At 51.0% G+C, this 23,284-nt stretch overlaps 1 protein-coding gene across 8 annotated transcripts in view; it reads right to left on the bottom strand.

Annotated features, from left to right (window-relative positions):
* Positions 1–23,284, bottom strand: part of EIPR1 (EARP complex and GARP complex interacting protein 1) — a 130,950-nt gene that overhangs the window by 90,032 nt on the left and 17,634 nt on the right. For all 8 annotated transcript variants that reach the window (XM_027623497.1, XM_027623495.1, XM_027623493.2 and 5 more), the window contains one exon: positions 17,407–17,539. Coding sequence is in view for 5 of the 8 variants with exons in the window: in XM_027623493.2 (XP_027479294.1) it covers positions 17,407–17,539 (133 nt within the window). In the remaining 3 variants the exon portion in view is untranslated. The remainder of the gene's footprint in view (positions 1–17,406; positions 17,540–23,284) is intronic.

The raw sequence follows: 23,284 nt of genomic DNA on the forward strand, positions 1-23,284 counted from the left end.
GGGAAACCCTACAGGTTGCTGAGAAACACTGCTGAGAACCCAGATCTGTGCTTGAGGGGAAACAGTTGTAGGAGTGAAATCATAACCGTTGAGATGAGAAAGGAAGGCCCAGCTGGGCCTGGGGAGAAGGGAAAGGAAGGAAGTGAGCTCCGACGGGAGTGGGGAAGGAGGAAGGAGGGGGTGGGGCCAGGAGCCACTGGGTGTGCCACAGCCCCCCCCCCCCCGCCCCAACGGCCGCCTCCCACTCCCACTCCCACTCCCAACCCAGCGACAGCTCAGGCTATACCCAAACTGAGCCACTGGAGCCCAGGAAGGCTCCCCTGGCCAGAGAGGGCTCTGCTCACCCTCACTGCACAGCGGAGCCGGGCAGGGCCACCTGTGAGCAGCAGGACTCGGGAGTGCAGGGCCAACGCACCAGCCATATTTCACGCGGCCCTGCTGCTCTGTCAGCTCCTCAGTGTTCTAATTTCCCGAGAACTCCGTGCTGGCATGATCTACAGTCTTCCTGACATTTCACCTTCCTCTGCTGAACACCACATCCCAGCCCTGACATGGGATGCTCTCCCCCCGACACGGGGACGCAAGATTGACTCCGGCTGCCGGGGACACCAGCAGCCACTCACCCGCCCCTCCACGGGGTCACAAGAGAAGCCCAGCAGGTCACTACTTATATAGAAGACTTCAAAAATATCGTAAGTTACCAACCCTGTGCCACATCTTTTTGCCTTTATTCTCCATCTTGGGTTTACACGTCTAATTTTTTTTATTTTTAAAGACCATCTTTTGGTCTTTCTGTCTTCCTGAAATTATACCAGCATATTGAGAAGGTTTTTCTCATTTTCGTAGTACTTGCACTTTTTTTTTAGACTATTTTCGCATAATTTTATGTCTGGTGAGCCACAGGACCACAGAATGACAAGAATGACATGGACAGGCAGGGGGGAAACAGCAGCAGGGTAATCTCCCTGGGCCCTGGGCATCCCCTCCCATTCATCAGTGATCTTCGGAAAATACAGGTCTGATCTCAAAACCCCCTGGCCCTGGGCATGGATGCCTCACTCCAACCTGCCCTTTGAGAGGCTGTTTGCCAGGCCCTGCTCCGAAAAAGGGGGACTAACACCAACCTGGGCCTGAGATGCCCCCTGCCTGGGAAGTCCTGCTCTCTAGAGGCCCAGAGCACAAGTGTGGTCACCACCCCCAGGCCGGCTCTTCAGCTGCTGCTTGCAGGCCTGGGCTGCACTGGCTATGTGACTCCCACCACCTTGCACCTGCCCCAGGACCTCCAACAAAGCAGGCTATGCAGAACAGAGCAGCTAGCCCCCGCTCCGTGCCATGCCCATGGCCACGCCCCCTGCCAAACTGTCCCCAGGCCAAGTCTCCTCTGCCACACCCCTGACCACGCGTCCCTAGTCACAGCCCAGTCTCAACAGTGAGTACTCAAAAGGCCTCAGCGAAAAAGGCCTCCAAGGTCTCACCTGTAGTCAAAAACACAAAAGCAAAGCGTGTGCCACCTCACAGGTGAACGGCGTCATGAAACACCAGGAACGTATTAAGTGATGACAAGCAGGTTACCTAACATTTGGTCTGAGAACCTAATCAAGATGGAAGCCCCTCCCCAAACCTCTTGCATAAGTAAATGAATCAATCAATCAAAAAATCCATGGCTGTTATGGGCTAAGTTGTGTCCAACAAAATTCACATGGCGAAGCCCTGACCCCCAAAACCTCAGAAGGTGACTGTATTTGGAGACACAGCCTTTAAGTTAAATGAGGCCGTCTGGGGGGCTCTAATCCAACAGCTGATGTCCTCACAGCAAGAGATGAAGACACAGAGGGAGGACCAAGTAAGGACACCGGGAGGAGGTGGCCAACTGCAAGCCAGAGACAGGTCTCACAGAAGCCAAGCCTGCTCACCCCCTGTCTCAGACGTCCAGCCTCCAGAGCTGGGAGAGAGAATGTTTCTGTTGTCTGAGCCCCCCAGTCTGTGGCACCTGTCACGGTGACCCACGGAGACTAAGACAACAGCGAGTCACCTTTGTGCAAGATGCACAGCACCTCAGACAAGCAGCATCTCATGGCCGGATCCCGGCCTCACCAGGCCGCTGCTGACAGCTCCCTCAGTGCACCCCCAAACCTGCTGCTGCCACGATGGGGGGAGGGGCAGAGCACACAGCATTAGCCTGGGGAAGAACAGAGCAAATAGCCTATCCGGGGTGGCAGGAGGGATTTGGCACTGGGGTTTTTACAGTGTTACTGGAAAAATGCATTCAAATTGAGCTTTGTCTAAGCACCCCCTCGTGGCTTGAAACCTGGAGGAAGGACATAAAGGAAGTGCACTGATAAATGACAGAACATTAAGCTGTGAGGAGGTGTCCAGTGGGGTGCTCTGGGGATCAAGCCTTATTTAACATCTTCATTAGTGATCTGGAAGGAGCAGTAAACAGCACATTAATTAAATTTCCAGATGATACTAAATTTGGAGGTGCTACAGAAAGTCAATGAGGACAGAAATACGATACAGATGGGATCCAAGGAGGTTAGTCAGGAGTGGAGACAATACAGGATAAAATCTAAAAAAAAAAGCAGCAGCAGCAGCTAATTAAAAACATGCCCTGTATTCCGGAATTGTCTAACTTCTGCAAGATGACTGTATAAGAACAATGCAGGCATCCCTTGTCACCTGAGCTCTCCCCACTCAGACCCTCGCCGTCCAAAACCAGGAGCCAAAGGGACTCGGCCATGCTCAGAGAGTGCCTGGGAATCAGAATTCCCCTGATCTGCTGTTCAAAACTCAGAAGCCAAAACAGATTCTGGTAACACGGCACACGTCAACCCCCAGACGTGCATCCAAACCCAGGCTGTACCGATAAACACCCCTGAGGACATCTGCGGCTCCTACATCCGCACTTGGAAGGACAGGAAGTCTGGTGCAGTGTGCTTACAACACAATCATGGGGCCCTGTGCCTACAGGAGTAATGTCAAGGAAAGGCAGGTACTGGGACTAACCCAAGCAACAAAATATTTGGGTCTATAAAATATATCTCTAAAGAGAAAAAGGGGGCCTGTGCTTAAGATCTTTAATCTCATTGGCCTCACAACTCCAACATTTGACCGTCCTTACAAACATCACCCAAAAGTGGTGACTATTATAATTCTATCCTTCGTGACAAACACCAGTAAGAAGAAAACATTTTTATAACTGGGATATTTACAAAATTCTTCCCCCAGAAACAACAACCTTAAAGCCTAATAACCTGTAGGTCAGGTGCTCCGGAACCAAGGTGCACAGATTCAAATCCCAACCCCACTACTATCTAGTGCTGCTAAGCCTGGCAAATCACTGTAACAAATTCCTTACTGGGAATATGCAAATAATAACAGAAGATTAAACTAGATAATCTGCTGCACTCCATGTTCACTGCAGCATTACTTCCAACAGCCAAGACACGGAAACAACCTAAGTGTCCACCGTTGGATGAATGGATAAAGAAATTATATTTAAAGAAAGAAATATATATACATACACAATATACAATGAAATAGGATTCCACCATAAAAAGCAGGAAATCTTGCCATCTGTCACAACATGCATGGACCTGCAGGGCATTATAATAAATGAAATGAGTCAGATGGAGAAAAACAAATACTATATGATCTCACTTATATGTGGAATCTTAAGAAAAAAAAAGGGCTCATAGACACACAACAGATTGGTGGCTGCTAGAGGCAGGCAAGGGAAGGGGTACAGAACTGGGTGGATGTGGTCAAAAGGTAGATGCTTCCAGTTACAGGATAAATAACTCCTGGGGACGGAACACACAGCCCGGTGGCTTCAGTCAACAATACTCTAGTGTATATTTGCAAGCTGCTAAGAGAGTAGATTTTGAAAGTTCTCATCATAAGAAAAAAAAAAAAGCATGTGTGTAAGTACGTGTGGTAACAGGTGTTAACCAGACTTACGGTGCTGATCTTTTCACGATATATACACCCAAATACTGAATCATTCTCTTGTGAGCTTTAATACAATGTTACATGTCAATTCTATTTCAAAAAAATGGGGAAAATTTTTTAAAATAAACTTACAAACTTGATAATCCATGTAATGCACTTAGCCAGGGGCCTGGTACCTAAGCACAAAGTGATAAATATCATCTCCATCATCGTCACCCTCACGTCCCCTCCTGTGTACACAGGGACGGTGACGAAGGCCACAGTAACCAATGGCCATGCACACACCCCGCCAACAAAGGAGGTGCGCCTGACACGAGCCTGAGGGCGCCTCCCGCTCCCCCGACAGGCTCCTCACACTCTCCACGCACTCCACACGCACAGCACACACCGTACACACACTGCGCACACTCCACATCACAGCACACACCGTACACACAATGCGCACACTCCACGTCACAGCACACACACTGCGCACACTCCACATCACAGCACACACAGCACACACTGCGCACACTCCACATCGCAGCACACACAGCACACACTGCACACACTCCACATCACAGCACACACACTACACACTGCGCACACTCCACATCACAGCACACACACTACACACTGCGCACACTCCACATCACAGCACACACAGCACACACTGCGCACACTCCACATCACAGCACACACACTATACACTGCACACACTCTACATCACAGCACACACACTACACACGCACACACTCCACATCACAGCACACACACTACACACTGCACACACTCCACACGCACAGCACACATACTACACACCACATACTCCACATCACAGCACACACTACACATGCACACACTCCACATCACAGCACACACAGCACACACTGCGCACACTCCACATCACAGCACTCACACTACACACTGCACACACTCCACACGCACAGCACTCACACTACACACTCCACATCACAGCACACACTGTACACACACTGCGCACACTCCACAACACAGCACACAGTACACACACTGTACACACTCCACATCACAGCACACACTACACACTGCGCACACTCCACATCACAGCACACACACTACACAATGCGCACACTCCACATCACAGCACTCACACTACACACTGCGCACACTCCACATCACAGCACACACACTACACAATGCGCACACTCCACATCACAGCACTCACACTACACACTGCACACACTCCACATCACAGCACACACACTACACACTGCACATACTCCACATCACAGCACACACACTACACACTGCACACACTCCACATCACAGCACACACACTACACACTGCACATACTCCACATCACAGCACACACACTACACACTCCACATCACAGCACACACACTACACACTGCGCACACTCCACATCACAGCACTCACACTACACACTGCACACACTCCACATCACAGCACACACACTACACACTGCACATACTCCACATCACAGCACACACACTACACACTCCACATCACAGAACACACACTACACACTGCGCACACTCCACATCACAGCACTCACACTACACACTGCACACACTCCACACGCACAGCACTCACACTACACACTCCACATCACAGCACACACTGTACACACACTGCGCACACTCCACAACACAGCACACACAGTACACACACTGTACACACTCCACATCACAGCACACACTACACACTGCGCACACTCCACATCACAGCACACACACTACACAATGCGCACACTCCACATCACAGCACTCACAGTACACACTGCACACACTCCACATCACAGCACACACAGTACACACTCTGCGCACACTCCACATCACAGCACACACACTACACAATGCGCACACTCCACATCACAGCACACACAGTACACACTCTGCGCACACTCCACATCACAGCACACACACTACACAATGCGCACACTCCACATCACAGCACACACAGTACACACTGTGCACACTCCACATCACAGCACACACAGTACACACTGCGCACACTCAACATCACAGCATACACAGTACACACTGCACACACTCCACATCACAGCACACACAGTACACACTCTGCGCACACAGAGCACACACACTCCACACACCCCAACACACATTCAGCCCATACACTAACCACGCATCCTCAACATACATTCATGCACAACTCCTCACACAGCACACACAGAGCAGTTACCCTCAGTACAGATAGCACACACAGGGAATGCACACCCACACACACAGCACACACACTCAACTGCAGGCCCATCTGGGCTTCCGCCTCCAGAATGAAATCATCCTCAGCTAACACGTTGGTTAGCACACAGCTATTCCAGCACAGAGGTCCATCAAGTCTATTCTCGTTAGTCACTGAAAAATAGGAGCCTCCAAACGTTTAAGGGTTAAAATAGAACGGAGAACGTTTTCATTTCAAAACATACTTTACTTGGTATGGCGTGAAATGAAAGGCGGGCACTGGCACCGTCAGGGTGCTTTCCGTAAAATACCTGAATGGAAGGGGGGCTCTGCCCGAAGCCCGCTGTCGTAACAACTGAGACACCCCGCACCTCCCCGGCCCTGACAGGCTCCCTGGAGGAACTCCGCAGGGACAGCTGTCTTGTGACAACTCTCTGCTTCTTTCTTTTCTGTGTCTCGGCACCAGGATCATGAAAAGACCTAATTCTCACCTGTCCTAACTGAGCACATGTACCCCCAGAAAAAGGAAGTGTTCCATCTCTCCCTATCTGTGCAGAGGATACAAAGTCAGTTTTCACCAGAGACAGACAGCCAGTGTGCTTCAGAAATGACACGATTTGTGGAACAAAGCGCCTCCCTGGCTCCGCTCTTCAGCCGGCACACCGCCTGCCGATGGTCCCGGGGGCTGTGATTCTTCCCCAGCCTCTCATGCGCCCCGTCCTTGGAGGAGTCTCAGCCATTTATCTCAGAATTATGGTCTCACACAGAGAGGCCTTAAAAGAATTCCTTTCCAAGGAAACTCTACTTCCTCCCTTAGCTTATTTTCATAAAAGAACCACTTAAACTCAAAAATGCAATTTTCTAATTTGATGCAGAGATAAATGGGAAATTGCAGCTTTAAACAGAAACCACAGTATTCTGGTCCACTGTTACCAGAAAGCCCCAGGCTGGAAGCTCTGGGGAGCCCCAGGCATCGTCCAGTGCAGCCCCTCATTCCACGCAACGTGAAAAGTGACAGACCTCGAGCCAGGCAGGCTCAGAACATCACCTGCCAGGTTCCCGTCAAAGGCAGTGAGCCCCTGGGAACCTAAGGAACAGAAGCTACTCTCAATTTACTTCCCGGGGTGAGAACCTCAACCAAGCGCCACTGAGTCACTTGGGTCATATTCTGTAGAGTCCTCATACGAGCCCAAAGGATACTCGCTCCTCTTAAAAAGTAAGTGTTGTCACAGGCAGTTATCAGCGTATCCATAACCCGAGGAACAGAAGTCCTAAGACCTGACCGCAGAGCAGTACATGCAGGGCGAGGCCTGGGCTGGGATTCCTCGCGCCCCCCAGCCCCACCCCACTGCTCTCCATGCCGCCCTGGGCTCAGGACTGGCACAGAGGTCAGGCTGTGCACACACGGGAAGGATCTGGACTCGGTTTTGAAGCTGCACTAACTGAATAGGCTTCTGTGAACACTGTCTCTGCATCTGCCCTGTGGAACATGGTTCTACTGCCTGGTACCCAGTCTCTCATCTCTCTGTCCTCAACTTTCAGTGCTATGTCTGAAGCACTACAGAAAGTCAATCAATCAACCAATCACAATAATTTTAAAATGTGGAAGGTGAACAAATAAATGTCTAAAGCTGAAAACTCATACTAAATTGATTTGTGACCTCGGGATGAACTAGGAGGATCTAAACAGCCCTACTGTGCATTGAACTCCATCTTAAAAGACAGGCTGTCTGGAACAGTGAGGGGTACCACCTGGAACCAGAATCCAGGGCCCAAAAGAAGTAACACCCAGGAAGTGATCCACATCCCAGCCACCATTACTGTAGCGGCTGCTCATGATAAAGGGACAGTTTGGCCATGATGATTTTCACTAGTTTAAACACAAGTCCTCCGTGTTGCCGACCAAATCTGTAAATTTAAAGTGGCAAACATCATTAACACGTAGGAACAATAAATCCCACATAACCTCTGGCTCTTTCTGGGAATTCAGAAACTGGCAGATAAGCTAAATTACACCACGGTTCCTTTCTATGTTTAAATAAAAAAAAAACCTGGCCACTGAAGACCACAAATAATCTTTCAGAAGGACACAATCCATTCACTGCAAGGATCCCATATGGACATGCCGGGAAGCCCAGAACGGAAAGTGCTCAGGCTAAGAAACACCGCCAGGTCAGCCCAGTGGGGAATGGGGTCAGATCTCTGAGCACTCTCTGGTGGGGCACCAGAGGTGATGTAGGAAGCACGTCAGACTCAAGGGTGGGAAAGCACCCCAAGGGCCCCAGCTTCTCAGGAAGCCCACGGCAGAGCCAACGTCTGCGGGGCACCTGGGCTCTTCCCTGTTTCCCCTCAAGCACCATGCCCAGCATTGTCCTCGGGCTGCATTCTCTCCTTCGTCCCAGGGACATGACAGTGAGCAAGGCTCACTGCACTCAAGCCTTCGTGAAATGGAATGGGTCTCTGACCAAAGCACTTTCTCCCCGTGATGTGGTATGCTTAAGTCCGTCCTTCCAGGCAGGACAGCTGTGGTGCGAGGGCCTGGGATCTACAGTGACAAGTCCGCAGGCCTTCAGAGTACAGCCTCTGGGTGGCGGCATCCCCCCTCGTCTACCACGGTCAGTCAGGGGACCTGCGTGAGCCTGTTTTCTCATCTGGGACGTGGAGATACAGGGACAGAATGCACCTGTTGCTGGGGGTTAGAAACCACCCGGTAAAGAGCTCAGAGCAGTGCTCAGCGCAGAGAAAGTGCCAAGTATTAAAACACAAGAAGTGTAAGCCTGAACACTCTCCCCAGATCTGGGGTCAAGGCATACATGTTTCTTACACGTTTGTGTAAGAAAAATAGATTAACGGCACCAGGGCTAAAACAAGGATGACAGAACAATGTGAAGAAATGACATAATGTAAACATAATCACAAATACGATCCTCAAGGCAGTTCATGCACATGGTCTTCCTGTGAATTCCAGCAGCTCTGTGTAGTTGAGGCAGGCATAACTCTTCGCATTTTATAGATAAGAAAATGGAGCCACACACATTAAGCAGCTTGCTGGTGACACATGGTGACATGGGGACCGGACACAGATAAGCATCTTGAATCACTGTTCTCGGGGCCATTTCCAGCTTCACCACGTCTGTAACATGCAGCCCACCCAAAACAGAAACATCATTTCAAAGTGTTTACACTGAGTCTTCGAGTATTTCAAATATTCTCCAGGCTGGAATTCCAGGCCACAAACATATGGATCCAACATCTTCACCCAGCTGTCCGAAACCTCTCAAGAATTCCTTCCTTGGATTATAACCAAAGCTCGGAGCAGGCAGGCAGCAACTCTCGCTAACTCATTAAGTCCTGCTTGCCCACAGTGACCCTCATCCCCCACGCGGTCTGTCCATGCATTCATTCATGCTGCAGACAGTCTGAGTGCAGACTTTCCCTGTCACTCTACAGGAACTACTGCTCTCCAAAGCACCATGTGACCTCTCCCTGCTCTCATTTACGAGGGCCTCTTACGTCCCCTGGGCCTGGAAAGAACCTCCATCAGACTCTTGTTGGGAAGGCCAGGAGATCGCTCAGGTTCACTGCAGTCAGGCCATTGGACCCCAGACTCAGGGCAGACTCCAGAAGGGGCCCAAGTGGCTGCCAGCCACCACATCCTGTGTCCTCCTGAGGTGAGCATGGGTGTGAGGGTCCCTGACTCTCAGAAGACCAATGTTGAGGCTCCTCGGTTTAGAAGCCGCATGACTTACAGGTGCCAACTACTACAACGACTGGGTCCCACAAGCACAGGACCAGCTGCAAAAACCACCACCTGCAGGGAGGCCCAAAGGGCCCTTCAGGGGGTTACAGAGCCAGAATCCTCCACCAGATGCAATGGCCAGGCACAAGTCGTTATTTTTTACCAGAAGCAATATTAGCAACATTGACTAGTAACACATTTGAATACTGCCCTGATCTAGGTCCCACATAAACAGAGACGGAAATACAACCAAAGATGAAACTCTCCTGCAGACCGGCCGTGCTCCCTGCTGCATCCAAGGGCCTCGAGGGCCTCGAGTTCTCTCTGGCAGCCTGGGGGTCAGGGAACTGAGCTCTGAACTTGCCAGGGTAGGAACACCCATCTACCAGGGGCACCTTGGTAAGATACCACCGATGAACCCGATCCTGCCATGTGCTTTGCAAGCAAGCTCTTCATGGCTGTGACGGTATTTAGAAAAATATCTGAGAAATACAAGAAAGCTTTTAAAAACAGCATCAGGCTAGGACACAGCCAACCAGGACCCAGGAGGGGAGGGTGGTGGGAAGGACCAGAGTGAGGAGGGCACAGAGGACACTGGTGCCCCCTGCTGCCCAAGAAGGGGCCACAAGGGAGCAGTCAGCAACCACACACACACGCAGACGCACACACACACACACACACACCCCCCACAGACACACACACACACGCAGACGCACACCCCCCCACACACACACACCCCACAGACACCCCCCCACACACACACACCAGACACACACACACCCCACAGACACACACACACACACGCACACGCACACCCCACAGACACACACACACACACACCCCAGACACCCACACACACACACACCCCACACACACGCACACACCCCAGACACACACACACACCCCACAGACACACACACACACACAGACACACACACACCCCCCACAGACACACACACGCAGACGCACACACACACACCCCCCACAGACACACACACACACCCCACAGACACACACACACACACACGCAGACGCACACCCCCCCCACACACACACCCCACAGACACACACACACCCCACAGACACACACACACCCCCCACAGACACACACACACAAACGCAGACGCACACCCCCCCACACACACACCCCACAGACACACACACACGCAGACGCACACCCCCCACAGACACACACACACACCCCACAGACACCCACACACCCACACACACACACACACACCCCACAGACACACACACATGCACACACACACACACACACACCCCACACACACACCCCACAGACACCCACACACGCAGACGCACACGCAGGTACACGACAGACACGCACAATAGACATGACACACATGCAGGCACACACAACAGACACAGTGGTGCAAGCAAACACACAAAAACAGACACACACTCATTGGGAAAAAAAGGAAATCAAAGTGGCAAAGTCACAATGTTTTAAAACAGCCTACCTACTGAGTTTATCTGAAGCATATACCTTTTCTCAAGGAATCTCAGAACACCTGCGTGAGCACAGGAGCCTGAATACAGGAATCAGGAGGCACACGAGGGCCGAGGCCCTACCAGAAGCACCTGGTGAAGGGGCGCCAGGCGCGGAGCGGGGGGGCTGCACACCTGCAGCTGCGCAGGCAGGAAGCGCTGTGAGGAATATGCGCCCCGATGTCCCTGCGTGATGGCCATGTTGCCAGACCGCAGCGGCATGGCCTCCCAGGGCAGCGTCAGGCCAAGGGCTGAGGCTTTCCTCGTGGGGAGGACGTGCAGGCCCGCCTCCCGAGGGGACCCCTCGCTGGTCACCACCCGTGTTCCACACCCAGCCAGCCACATGCTCAGCTGCTCTGCAGACTCCCGGCCGTGCCAGGCCCCGGAGCACAGCTGAAACAGCCTCCGCCCTCCCACACGCCCTCACCTGGCTTCTGTGGAGATGCATTTGTCTTGTAAAATTATCAGAAAGAAAATCTAGAGTCTGGTTTGTTTTTTTTTTAATCTTCATCCATGCAGAAAAAGTTCCAGAAGAGTCCACTGTTGGTACAACTCTGCCCCCACCACCCAGACTCGGAGGCTCTCATAATCATCTCAGGTGATGGCGAAAATCACATCCATAGCAGCCACAGATCCCTATCCATAGACTGGGACAATCTGCATCTGTCACCTGCGCCTTGCATGACAGAGATGTAAGCTAGCACACACGCGTGCAGAGTCTGTCGGAAAGAGAGTCTGCACGTTTAGGTTACATTAACCTGCTGCCAATTCACAAGAAGCTTCTGCCCGCACGTGGTAGCTGCTTCGATTGTACAAGGGGAACCGAATACTGCTGTTCACCATGCCTCCTGAGTAGAACAATAAAAGCTACAGAGGGAGGTCTTCATTTGCAGTTTTAAAAATGAGTTGTGAGTTGGGATGCCTGGGTGGCTGAGTGTCCAACTCTTGGTTTCGGCTCAGGTCATGACATCAGGGTCGTGGGATCAAGCCCCACATCGGGCTCTGTGCTCAGCAGGGAGTCTGCTTTTCCCTCTCCCTTTGCCCCTCCACCGTCCCGCACGCGCACACACATGCGCACGCTCTCAAATAAATAAATAAATAAATCTTTTTTAAAAAATGAATTGTAAGTTAATCGAATCTCCACATTTATTTACAAGGCCATCGTGATGTCCCAGGGTGTGTGGGTGTGTGGGTGTGTGGGTGTGTGTGTGTGTGTGTGTGTGGGTGTGTGTGTGTGTGTGTAGGCATAAGAGTTCTACCACAGTGCAGACTTCCACCAAGTTCTAGAGCTTTTTTTGCATGCTGCAATATATGGATATGATTTAGACACAGTTGTTCACAACAAACATGAATTCTAAGATTTCTCAAGAAGAGGACACCACTCAAAGTGGATTCTACGTCTCAGCTTGGCGCAGAAGCCCACTTCTCCATGGTTCCCTCCTCCTGTCCCCCAATAATATCCACAGAGCAGAGTGTCAAGACACACACAAAGGGGGACACGGAGAACAGGCTTAAGCAAGGACAATTCCCTGCTAGACGCAGGCCCCTCCTACAGGTTCCGGGAGGTTGGCGTTGGGACCTGCTCCACCTCTACCCACCGGCCCTCCTTCCCACACGCTGCCCCTGGCAGACCCCTCCACTGGGGGCACGACTCAGGGCATGAGACACATGGCTCTCAATTGCAGGAGGCTACCACTGTCCAAACTATCATGCACATCAGCGGAAACAAGAAGTGCAGACTGCAGCAGAGCGGGAACACATGCGTGAGGTGCAGCACGGCAGCAAGGCACAGGTGTGTCTGTGCGGCGCTCACAAACACGAGCCGGATGAACGCGACGGGAAGTATGTGCTTACAGCCTCACACGGCCCTCAACCAGCCCAGGCACTAAGAAGAGGAAAACCCCATTCGACATAAACACTGCTGGAAGATAAAGGGCAAGGTGCACTTCTGGTCCTCAGGAAAGACCCGCCGTAACAATGGTGATGCCTAAGCCCCAGAGTAACGTCTGTGATGCTCTGGGTCTAACCCACATCTAACGTCCTGCAGGGCAGAAGCCTCACGACTGATGGGGAGCTCAGTGCAAAGCACGGACCCCAAGTGTCCGTGTGCAAACATGTGCAGTCGCCCCACAGCCTTCTGAGTGAACAAAGTCTGCACGGCGAGCACAAATCCTTACTCCAAGGTCTTCCCAAGGTGTCTGGGCCAGAGCAGTCTGGGCCCTACTCCCAGGAGTGTGACTTGCACAGATGACCTGGTGCGTATCAGATGTGAACCAGGAAGAGCTCTGGAGGGCGAGGGGGGCGTGGGGGGTGAGAGGAGCGAGGAGGGCAAGGGGGACGCAGGGCGGGAGCCGCGCGCTGAGGCAGCTGGGTAGCTCCCTCCTGACGCGGGAAGACAGACCGCATTCCCGGCATCGCTCCATGCCAGAGACACAGTGCCAGTGCCAGTGTGCCAGTGTCCTGCCTGTGACAAGGAAAAGCTGAGCTCCTACGACTTCGCCATGAACGCCATGACACAACTGTCTTTGTTCTTGGAGATGACACACGAGACAAGCACGTCACAGAAGGGCTGACCGCCATCAAAAATGGGTGGCAAGGTGAGTGGCAGGCTTCTGGAGACCCTGACAGGAAACCATGAAGCAGGGTGGCCTGACAAAGTGCTCCACCTGAGCCTGTAGACAACCAGGGCAAGACCAAAACTAACCTGTTGGCTTCGACCCACGGCTGCTCACAGCCCCCAGGAGCCGAGCACAGTGTCCAGCTGACAACCAGCAAGCTCCCACCTATGCCCAGGACCCAGCGCTGCCAGGATCCTGCTAGGCCGTGTGGCCTCACAACCACAGGGACTGTGGCGGAGGACGATGTGCCGTGTTCGTGGCACTTTCCCACGCAGTGAACCCGGTGCCAAGGTGGGCTTTGGTCCGAGGTAGTGGGTGCTGGCTGTGAGAATCTTGAATAGCAGGGCAGACTGCCCTGAGCAGCCTGTCAGAAGACAGGGGCACACAGAGGATGATGCCTGAGAAGGCTCAGAGGGAGGGGAATGTTCTGGGAACAGGAGGGAGGGTCCTTGTTAGGAGGTGGCAGAGGGCTAGCAAAGCGAGGCAGCAGGCTGTGTGCAGACAGCCCCGGGCAGAAAGCAAGGCGGCCTGCCCTGTGTCTGGCTACTGATGGTAGAAGGTGAGAGAAGGTACCGTGGGAGGCCACAGTAAGCACAGAGGAACCCGCACTCAATGGCTCTGAGGTGCCCAGTGTCCCCAGCAGGCAACAGCTGCTAAAACTCAGAGACTCTGCTGTTGGGAAAGCACTCCAGAGAAAAGGGCTCGGGTGGGCCACTCAACGTTTGCTCAAACCTCAGGAGGATCAACAGGCCAGAGTGCGGTGACAGGAAGGATCCGTCCAGGAGGCTGGAGGGTCAGTCAGAGGGTGGACGCAGACGTGAGGGCCTTCTGCCTCCCCAGCAGGAGCCAAGGCAGACAAGAGACCATTTCAGGAAGACCTATGGGTCCGGCTTCGTCTATGAACTGCAGACCCCACTTCACGAGACCCTGCCAGCCTGGACCAGACGCAGAGGGCTACGCGGCCCCCACGTGCCTGCAAGGGTGGTCCCCGGCCGCTCCATGAAGGACAGAAGGCCGGAGGGCAGGGCCAAGAGCCTGCAGGGCAGAGACGGATCCGGGGCACCAGGCCGAAGCCCACTCCAAGCCCTCCAGCAGCATCTGTCTTTAGGAATGGTCACGCCTCCTTTGACCTCCCATTCCCCCCGTGTGAACGTATGTCACCAGCTGTTACCCCACTCCTGTCCTAGCCCTGCGTGACGGGCAGGTGCTTCACAGCCTTCATGGGTCAGCAGACGGAGAGGAACGTGCCGCAGGCACTGACCCCAAGGCAGATTATACCCAGAAGCTAGATGCACACCTGCACCTGACCAAGGCCGGTGCCTGCACCCCCGAGCTGGTGCCACGGTGGCCAGGTACCTGGAGATGACAACTGTGCTCTGCACACAGGAGGGTTGGAGCCCCTGGGGAAGCAGGGGCTGCTCACACACCAGGGGCCCGTGACGGCCACTCCTAGTGTGACACCTTTTTGCAACCTGCTCCCATGAGTGTGCGGGCAAGACCAATGGCCTGCTTCTAACTGACAGGATAGAGTAAAGGTGGTGGGAGGTCACTCCTGTGATTCTGCTGTGCTCTACAGCAAAGCCAAAGGTACCTGGGAGGTAAAATTAAGGTCAGCTGGTCTTAAGCAAAAGGGAAATTGGTCAGAACAGCTGGAAAGTCACTTTTCTAGAAGAGAGCACTTCTACTTTCAGGCTCCCATGCACCGAGGGCGGAGGCCGCAGTAGCAGAAATACCAGGGTGGTGGGGAGACAGTGGACCCACAGGCAGGTGCAGGGACAGCTGGCCTTACATGCAACATGGAATGGCATCGGGCTGACAAAGGAAGGAGACGTAAAACCCCGAACAGCAAGGGTGCCGGGGCGCGTGTGTAAGTGTCAAGTCTGTTATATCCCAAATACGCTACGGGAAGATTTCAGGGGGCAGCGCCGCCTGTCACAGTCGGCTGGACGTAATGACCTCGGTCTGAGACACAGGCACAAGGAAGACACAGCGGCCTCTGCCCGAGAAGCCCCCCGACACAGTGCCGACGGGGGGAGGAGGGAAAGCCCGGATGGGCTCCCAGGGAGGCTGTTCTCAGCGAGCGCAATAGCGCCAGTCAAAGCAACGAACAGGACATACAGAACATAAGGGGATCAGGGGCAAAAGAACCTTCAGAAAACAACTTTGCTGCCCCAAAGAAAGGAAGTGTTAAAAACACAAAGGTAGGGGCGCCTGGGAGGCTCAGTTGGTAAAGCATCCGCCTTTCATCAGCTCAGGTCATGATCTCAGGGTCCCGGGATCGAGTCCCGCATCGGGCTCCCTGCTCAGCAAGGCGTCTGCTTCTCCCTCTGCCTCTGCCCCTGCCCCCTGCTTGTTCTCTCTCTCTCTCTCTCAAATAAATAAAATCTTTAAAGAAAAAATTACCACAAAGGTAGATGTGAAATTAAATAGAAAGACACTTGGGGAGACTCCCTGGGGAGCAGAGCGTCCCCGCACAGGTTCCTGTACGCAGTGTGCCCAGGGCCCCAGGCTGGCAACCGCAGAAGACAGCCACACACACTAGCATCCTGAGGCTGGGCCGGAAGGGGACAGGACACTGAATGCGGGGCCCGTGTACGGACGCCGCAGAAGGCCCACCAGCCAACCGGGCTGATACCGAAGGAAACGCTTCAGAAGGCCCACCAGCCAACCGGGCATGCTGATACCGAAGGAAACGCTTCGGAAGGCCCACCAGCCAACCGGGCTGATACCGAAGGAAACGCTTCAGAAGGCCCACCAGCCAACCGGGCATGCTGATACCGAAGGAAACATTTCAGAAGACCCCCTAGCCAACCAGCATGCTGATACCGAAGGGAACACTTAAGAGACTACACAGCACAAAAGAGACTATTCTGCTTACAGAGAAAGATGGAACCGGGGGTTTTCCCCAAAGCCAGAATTTGAACACCACTTACGGACAAGGACAGAGAAAGGAGAATGGAGGAAGATGCGTGGCCAGCTGGGCGTCAGACATCTGGGTTGACACAAACGTCAAAGGCCCCAGAGACTTCAGAGCCAAAGAGCACATGGGGCAGAGGAACTTTAGGAGCATGGACCCCCCACGTACACATGCACACATATACACAAATCAGCTACCCTCCCAAGGAGCACAGTGAACTAATGTGGGCGGACCCCTGCATCTGTCACTTGAGACCCTCCAGCACATCACTCTCCTGCCCCAGGGGGTCAATGTGCCTGGAACAATGACTCCAGCCTCCGGTCTCAGACTGCAGCTCATCAACTGTGACAAGCGTCTGCCTACAGTATCACAACTTCTCTGTGAGTGCAGCACCTGTACCCACCATCAACCCCTGTAAGTCATGCACCGGTCCATTAACAACGTAAGACCAATCTTGCAGGTGCGCATCAACACCTGCCAATACTCACGTTTATTGTAGCACGTGGCCAGCACACCTCTGTCGGCAGGACTGGTACTAATGTGCCAGATCTCACCCACTTGATGTAGGAGGACATTTTTATTTATAATGTTATTTTCATCATCAAAATCTATGATGTGGATCTACAAATACAAAAAAAGAGCACATCAGGACTTCATTTCCCATGTACCTTAATTAAACACAGTGATCACAAACAATAATCAAAAGCATCTTTAACATCTTTAATTAACTGTTATTGTTACCACACTAATACCATACACTTCTGTGAGTTCACCTCCCTGTGTTCTTCTCAAAAGACAGGTCTGAAATCCCCACAGAGTATTTTTAAGTTTGCAAGCTATGTAACACTGCCCCCACTAAAGAAACAGGACAGCCAAAGCTCTGTCCCCAGGTGGCCCCAGCAGGCCATGGCTGGCCTTAGGGCTAGGGGTTCACAAGGGTTGCGCAAATGAGCCTAGCGCCTCTGCAAGCTGCCCGTGGCTGTGCGACACACGGAGCCACTGCCCAGCCAGAACCAGGGCCACCCACACAGTGCTCACGCCAGACGGGGCATAACTCAGCTCGTGCACCGGCAGTGACAGAGGTGGGAAGGGGTGAGAAAGCATCACACATGAACACATCTTAAACATCTTTCCAGAAAGGAGTCCGACAGCTGCCAATGCTTACAATTGCACAATATACAAATGTAATAGTATTATATTTTAGCCACGAAAAATTAAATATGCTCCCGCCATGCCTTTCTGGACAATCTTGTACAGGAATAAAATGATTTTCACATTCACACTTTTATCAGCACCCAAGTCAATGAGAAAAATAAAACATTTGTTTTAAAAATAAATTTATACTAAGAAAATATTCACGGATCTTCACGAAGATCTATATCCAGGAATGTTCACTGCAGCATTATCACAATGAGAAATTAGAAGCCAGCTTAATGTCTGGCAATAGGGAATTGTTCAAATAAATTGTAGTATTTGACTGTAACGTAATACTACAGAGCCATTCAATATGCTATAAAGGACTCTTTAGTGCCAGGGGAGAGGGTCCATAACATATATTTAAGGGGAAAAGAATGAACAGAGCTGTGTGAGGGCTGTGTGAGGGGTTTGTGTAAAAAGCAAGCACGCCTAAACCAGGAAAGGGCCAGGAGGTACACAGTTACCCACAGACGGTGGGATTGTGGCAGGTTTTCCTTTACTTCTTTGTGGTTTCTTGTATTTTTCACATTTTGTGTGTGATTAATATGCATCACTTTGCAATCAGAACATTAAATGCTGTTTTAAAAAATGTTTCCATGACACCCAAAAGCCTCTACACTCAGCACTTGGTTCAGAGAGTCTTGTTCTAGTCTTTACTGCTTCCTCCTATGCCCAGTTTTGATGGAAAAATAACCTCCAGTCCCCATGAGGGGTAGCTCTGGACTCAGAATTCAAATCCCACATTGACACCACAAGCCCGTGTGACCCTGCGCCTCAGTTTCCCACGTGCGCATTGAAGATGAAGGATCGCAAGAAACCAAATGCAGGCATGCCTGGATCACCATGGTAAAGCCAGCACATTCATTCCTTCCCCCTCTCCTCTGGAGGAAGAGATGAAAAATCATTCCTGCTATTTTTATTTTTAAAACTGCTTTCAGGGGCGCCTGGGTGGCTCAGTTGGTTAAGCGTCTGCCTTTGGCTCAGGTCATGATCCCAGGGTCCTGAGATTGAGCCTCAAGTCAGGCTCTGCATCGGGCTCCTCACTCAGCAGGGAGTCTGCTTCTCCCTCTGCCCCTCCCCCCATGCACTCTCTCTCTCTCTCTCCCTCTCTCTCAAATAAATAAAATTTTTTATAAATAAACAAATAAGTAAACAGAACTGTTTTCAGCAAGTTGCTCCCAGCACTTAGCCCAATGCAGTTTCCAGACTGGGTTCAAAGTCACAAGTCACGTGTCCTAGAGCAGGGGTGACTACTGTACTTTTTCCTTTCCACACATGAGGGAATTTTACCTTTAACTACTTTCTCCCTCCGTGGCCATGTTCCACATTAAAAAGCTATTAATAATAAGCAGTACTTACTAAAGTTAAAAACATGCTACCCTACGACCCCGTAGCCCACTGCTGAGTCTAGAGCCAACTGACACCAAGACAAAAGACGCGCACAACAGAGCCCACAGCAGCTCCACGGGTGATCGCCAACAACGGCGCACAGCCCAGGGGTCCATCTACCGTACAAAAGGAGGGAAACTGCGGTATATTCCTAACATGGGCTGCAGGGGTGGCAGGTGACGGTGGTGGCGGTCCCGGGGCCATGGGGTGGGGGTGGGGGTGTGCATGAGCATGTAAAACGCACTAGGCTGTCTACTTCAGACACACAGAATGTGTGTACATCATACCTTACACATAAGTCCACCTGAGTGAGTATAAGCCCAAAATTAAAAAGCGAAAAAAATTCATTCTTTATTGTATCCAATGACTTAAACATTTAAAAATAAGAATTCTGTGACGTCAATTGAATAGTGACAACGCACACTGGGAAGGCTGTGGTAAAATCACTACACCTTGTACATCGGAATCACTCGTTCAAAAGATGTATTACAGGGCACCTGGGTGGCTCCGTCGGTTAAGCGACTGCCTTTGGCTCAGGTCATGATCCCGGGGTCCTGGGATCGAGCCCCGCATCGGGCTCCCTGCTCCGCAGGAAGCCTGCTTCTCCCTCTCCCACTCCCCCTGCTTGTGTTCCCTCTCTCGCTCTGTCTCTCTCTGTCAAATAAATAAATAAAATCTTTAAAAAAAAAGATGTATTACAATATGTAAATAGGAACTATATAAATGTTGAAATTGAAATAATTGGATTTCTTAAAACCTGTCCCAGAGAATAAATGAACAACAAAAAAATTACGGAACATTATATAGTTCTAAAAATCATGAAAAACACGGGGCCTCTGGGTGGCTCAGTCGGTTAAATGTCTGACTCTTGGTTTTGGCTCAGGTCATGATCTCGGCGTCATGGGATCCAGTCCCGCATTTGGCGCCACTCATTGGGGCGTCTGCTCCTCCTTCTCCCTCTGCCCCTCTCCCCACACCCTCCTGTGTGTGCACACACCCGCACACATGCTCCCTCTCTCTCAAATAAATAAATAAAATCTTTTTAAAAATCATGATAAAGAGCAATTATAAATACCAAAAATGTTATGAAAGCACTAAATTTTATAAGCAGAATATAAAATGGCATGCAATTATATAAAAGTCACATGTGAACACAGACTACAAGGCAATATACAAAATCGGGAATAATTTTTGTGTTGTTAGGGTAAAGAGGAAATTTTTTTCTTTCTTCTTTTCTTTATTATTTGAGACATTTCCTACTTATCTGGAAATCCATTAAGACTGAAAACATGAATGAATGCACTTAAATGTACTATTTTTCTGTTCCCGAATCTATCCCTCTGCAATGCACTCAAGCACTAGGAGCCCCACAGCTGACAACACCAGAGTTCTGGCATCAGAATTCCTGTTTGCTGGATCAGTTGCCCCCCGCCCCCGAAGAAAGCCTCCCCCATCCCCTGCACCAACTCCCAGTGCCCTGCACGCTGACCTCTTCCCCCTGGCCCAGGACCTGTGGCTGCCGGGCTCTCCTGCCTAGCCCCTTCTCCCCCTGCTCCAGGCTGCTCTCATCTGGGGAAGGGTCTTCCTTCTGAGCACCTCGCCAGGACACCCTTTTCTCCCGTGGGAGGACATAAAACACATGCTGTCCACAGGCTCCAACACCTGACCCAAAGTTCCTCTAGGCTCCTTTCTGCACTTCCAGGCACATGGACACAGCAGGAAGGAGGGACACGTCTAAGACCCCCCCCAACAAGTCCACCTCTCCTAATCTGACACGCTCTCACGCTACTACAGCCCTTAACCTTCATCTTCAAGCTTGACAATCCTGAGATTTTTCCACATATCCTCACTTACAGTGGGTTCCTAGGCAGGCCCACAGGATATGTCGTCGTGAAATGTTTTAATCTGGGTATGTTCAGAAAGGATTGTAAGACATCACCACCAGAAACAAAGAGATCAGAGTAACAATGGCTAACATGTAAAATGGGCCAGGCCCTATGCTATTTGACATACATTATCTCCATTAATCCTTAAAAGAGACATATGTAATCATTAGGCATAATCTACAGGTGGAGGAACCCAGGCTTAGAGAGTTGACGTAGTATGTCTCACGCAGTTAGAAACAGGATTCCAAAGCATGTGCCCTGAACCCCCAAGCCACCTGGGGCACAAAGAGGCTCCCCGTGTTCCCCTGGGTTTGCACTGCAGCCTGTGAGCAAAAATCAGCTCCTGACTACAAAGAAGGAGACTGTTATCTCAAACTGTCTGTTCTCAGGGCACCAACAGCTCCCCAGCTTACACGGACGTACAAAGAAATATCCTGTGGAGTACATATATGCAGTTACAGGGCAGTTATGAAAACAATTTGAAGAAAACACTACAACTAGTGAGTGCAAAAGATTATAGGGGCACAAAAAAAAAGACCAATTAATATTGGTTAAGAGGGTTGGGCAGACATGTGGTTGTCTGGGTAGTGCTTAATCGTTACTTTAAATTCTTCATGCCAGGGACACCTGGGTGGCTCAAATGGTCAAGCATCTGCCTTCAGCTCAGGTCTTGATCCCAGGGTCCTGGGATCGAGCCCCATATCAGGCTCCTCACTCAGCGGGGAGCCTGCTTCTCCCTCTGCCGCTGCCCCTCCCCCTGCTTGTGCTCTCTCTGTCTCTGACAAATAAATAAAATCTTTTAAAAAAATAAATTCTTCATGCCGTATCTGAGTTTTTAAAATGTTTTAACAGCTTATAATGATCAAACTCATATATTCTGAATTACCATTATTAAATATTTCAAAGTTGGATTTACTAGTGCTGGGCTAAGGGCACAGATGACTCTATAAAAAGTTAGGAGTAAGAGTCATAAAATTCAAAGATGTTAACAAACTCTTACAAATTAAAAAAAAAGGAAAATAAAAAATATGGATAAAACGAGAAATAAAAAATTAAAAGCTCCCTTCTTAGGGAAAGTTAAGGATCCGGTGGCTTGGCCTTGGGCGCGTCTTCCTGCCAGGGGCCCGTGAGCCAGCAGACCCCATGCCACACTGCCCACCACAAAAAGTGAATAGGCCCCTCCCAGCAGTTCCTTATGAAGAACACAGCACAGCCGCTGGCTAGACCTGGAGAGGGCAAGTCCTCCTGCTGGTCTCACACCTCCGGCGCGCTCTCCTCCTAGCTCAAGTCAATATGGAAAGCTCCGTTTCAGCTGCAGTCCCTTTCGCTTCAGGGGGACACAAAGGATGCACGGTGATCCGGGACCGGGGGGACCTGCGTCCAATTTGATTCTGCCACTTCCCAGCTGGTCTACCCTGCACCAGTCACTCACTCTTTCTGGGTTCTTCCTTCAGCATTAAGTATACTTAGGAAAATGGATTCCTAGGATTTCTTTATTCTACCTGAAACATATCGTGATCCTTCAGCTAAGACTTGAAATGCTAAGTGAAAGTTATTTTCAAACATATGTTTCCCAGTGCTTATGATGCCCACACGGCTACCATTTACCTGTCTGTATTAACACTCCTTCCTGAAGCAAATAAGCCCCAGTATATGAACATCCTTTGTCCATGAAGCCAAACTATGCTTGGCAGCCAGAAAAAAGAAAGAAAGCAAAAAAGACCCGCATTCCACACCCTCTTGGTGCCCAGTGAGGGCCTTTCCTGGCAAAGCAGTGTCTCCATCCATGTGGGCAGCTATAACAAACACCAGAGACGGGGTGGATTATAGACAAAAGGAATGTAGTTTTCACAGATCTGGGGGCTGGAAGTCCGAGCTCAGGGTGCCACGGTGC

This window comes from Zalophus californianus, chromosome 8, assembly GCF_009762305.2.
Source record: "Zalophus californianus isolate mZalCal1 chromosome 8, mZalCal1.pri.v2, whole genome shotgun sequence".
Taxonomy (NCBI): domain Eukaryota; kingdom Metazoa; phylum Chordata; class Mammalia; order Carnivora; family Otariidae; genus Zalophus; species Zalophus californianus.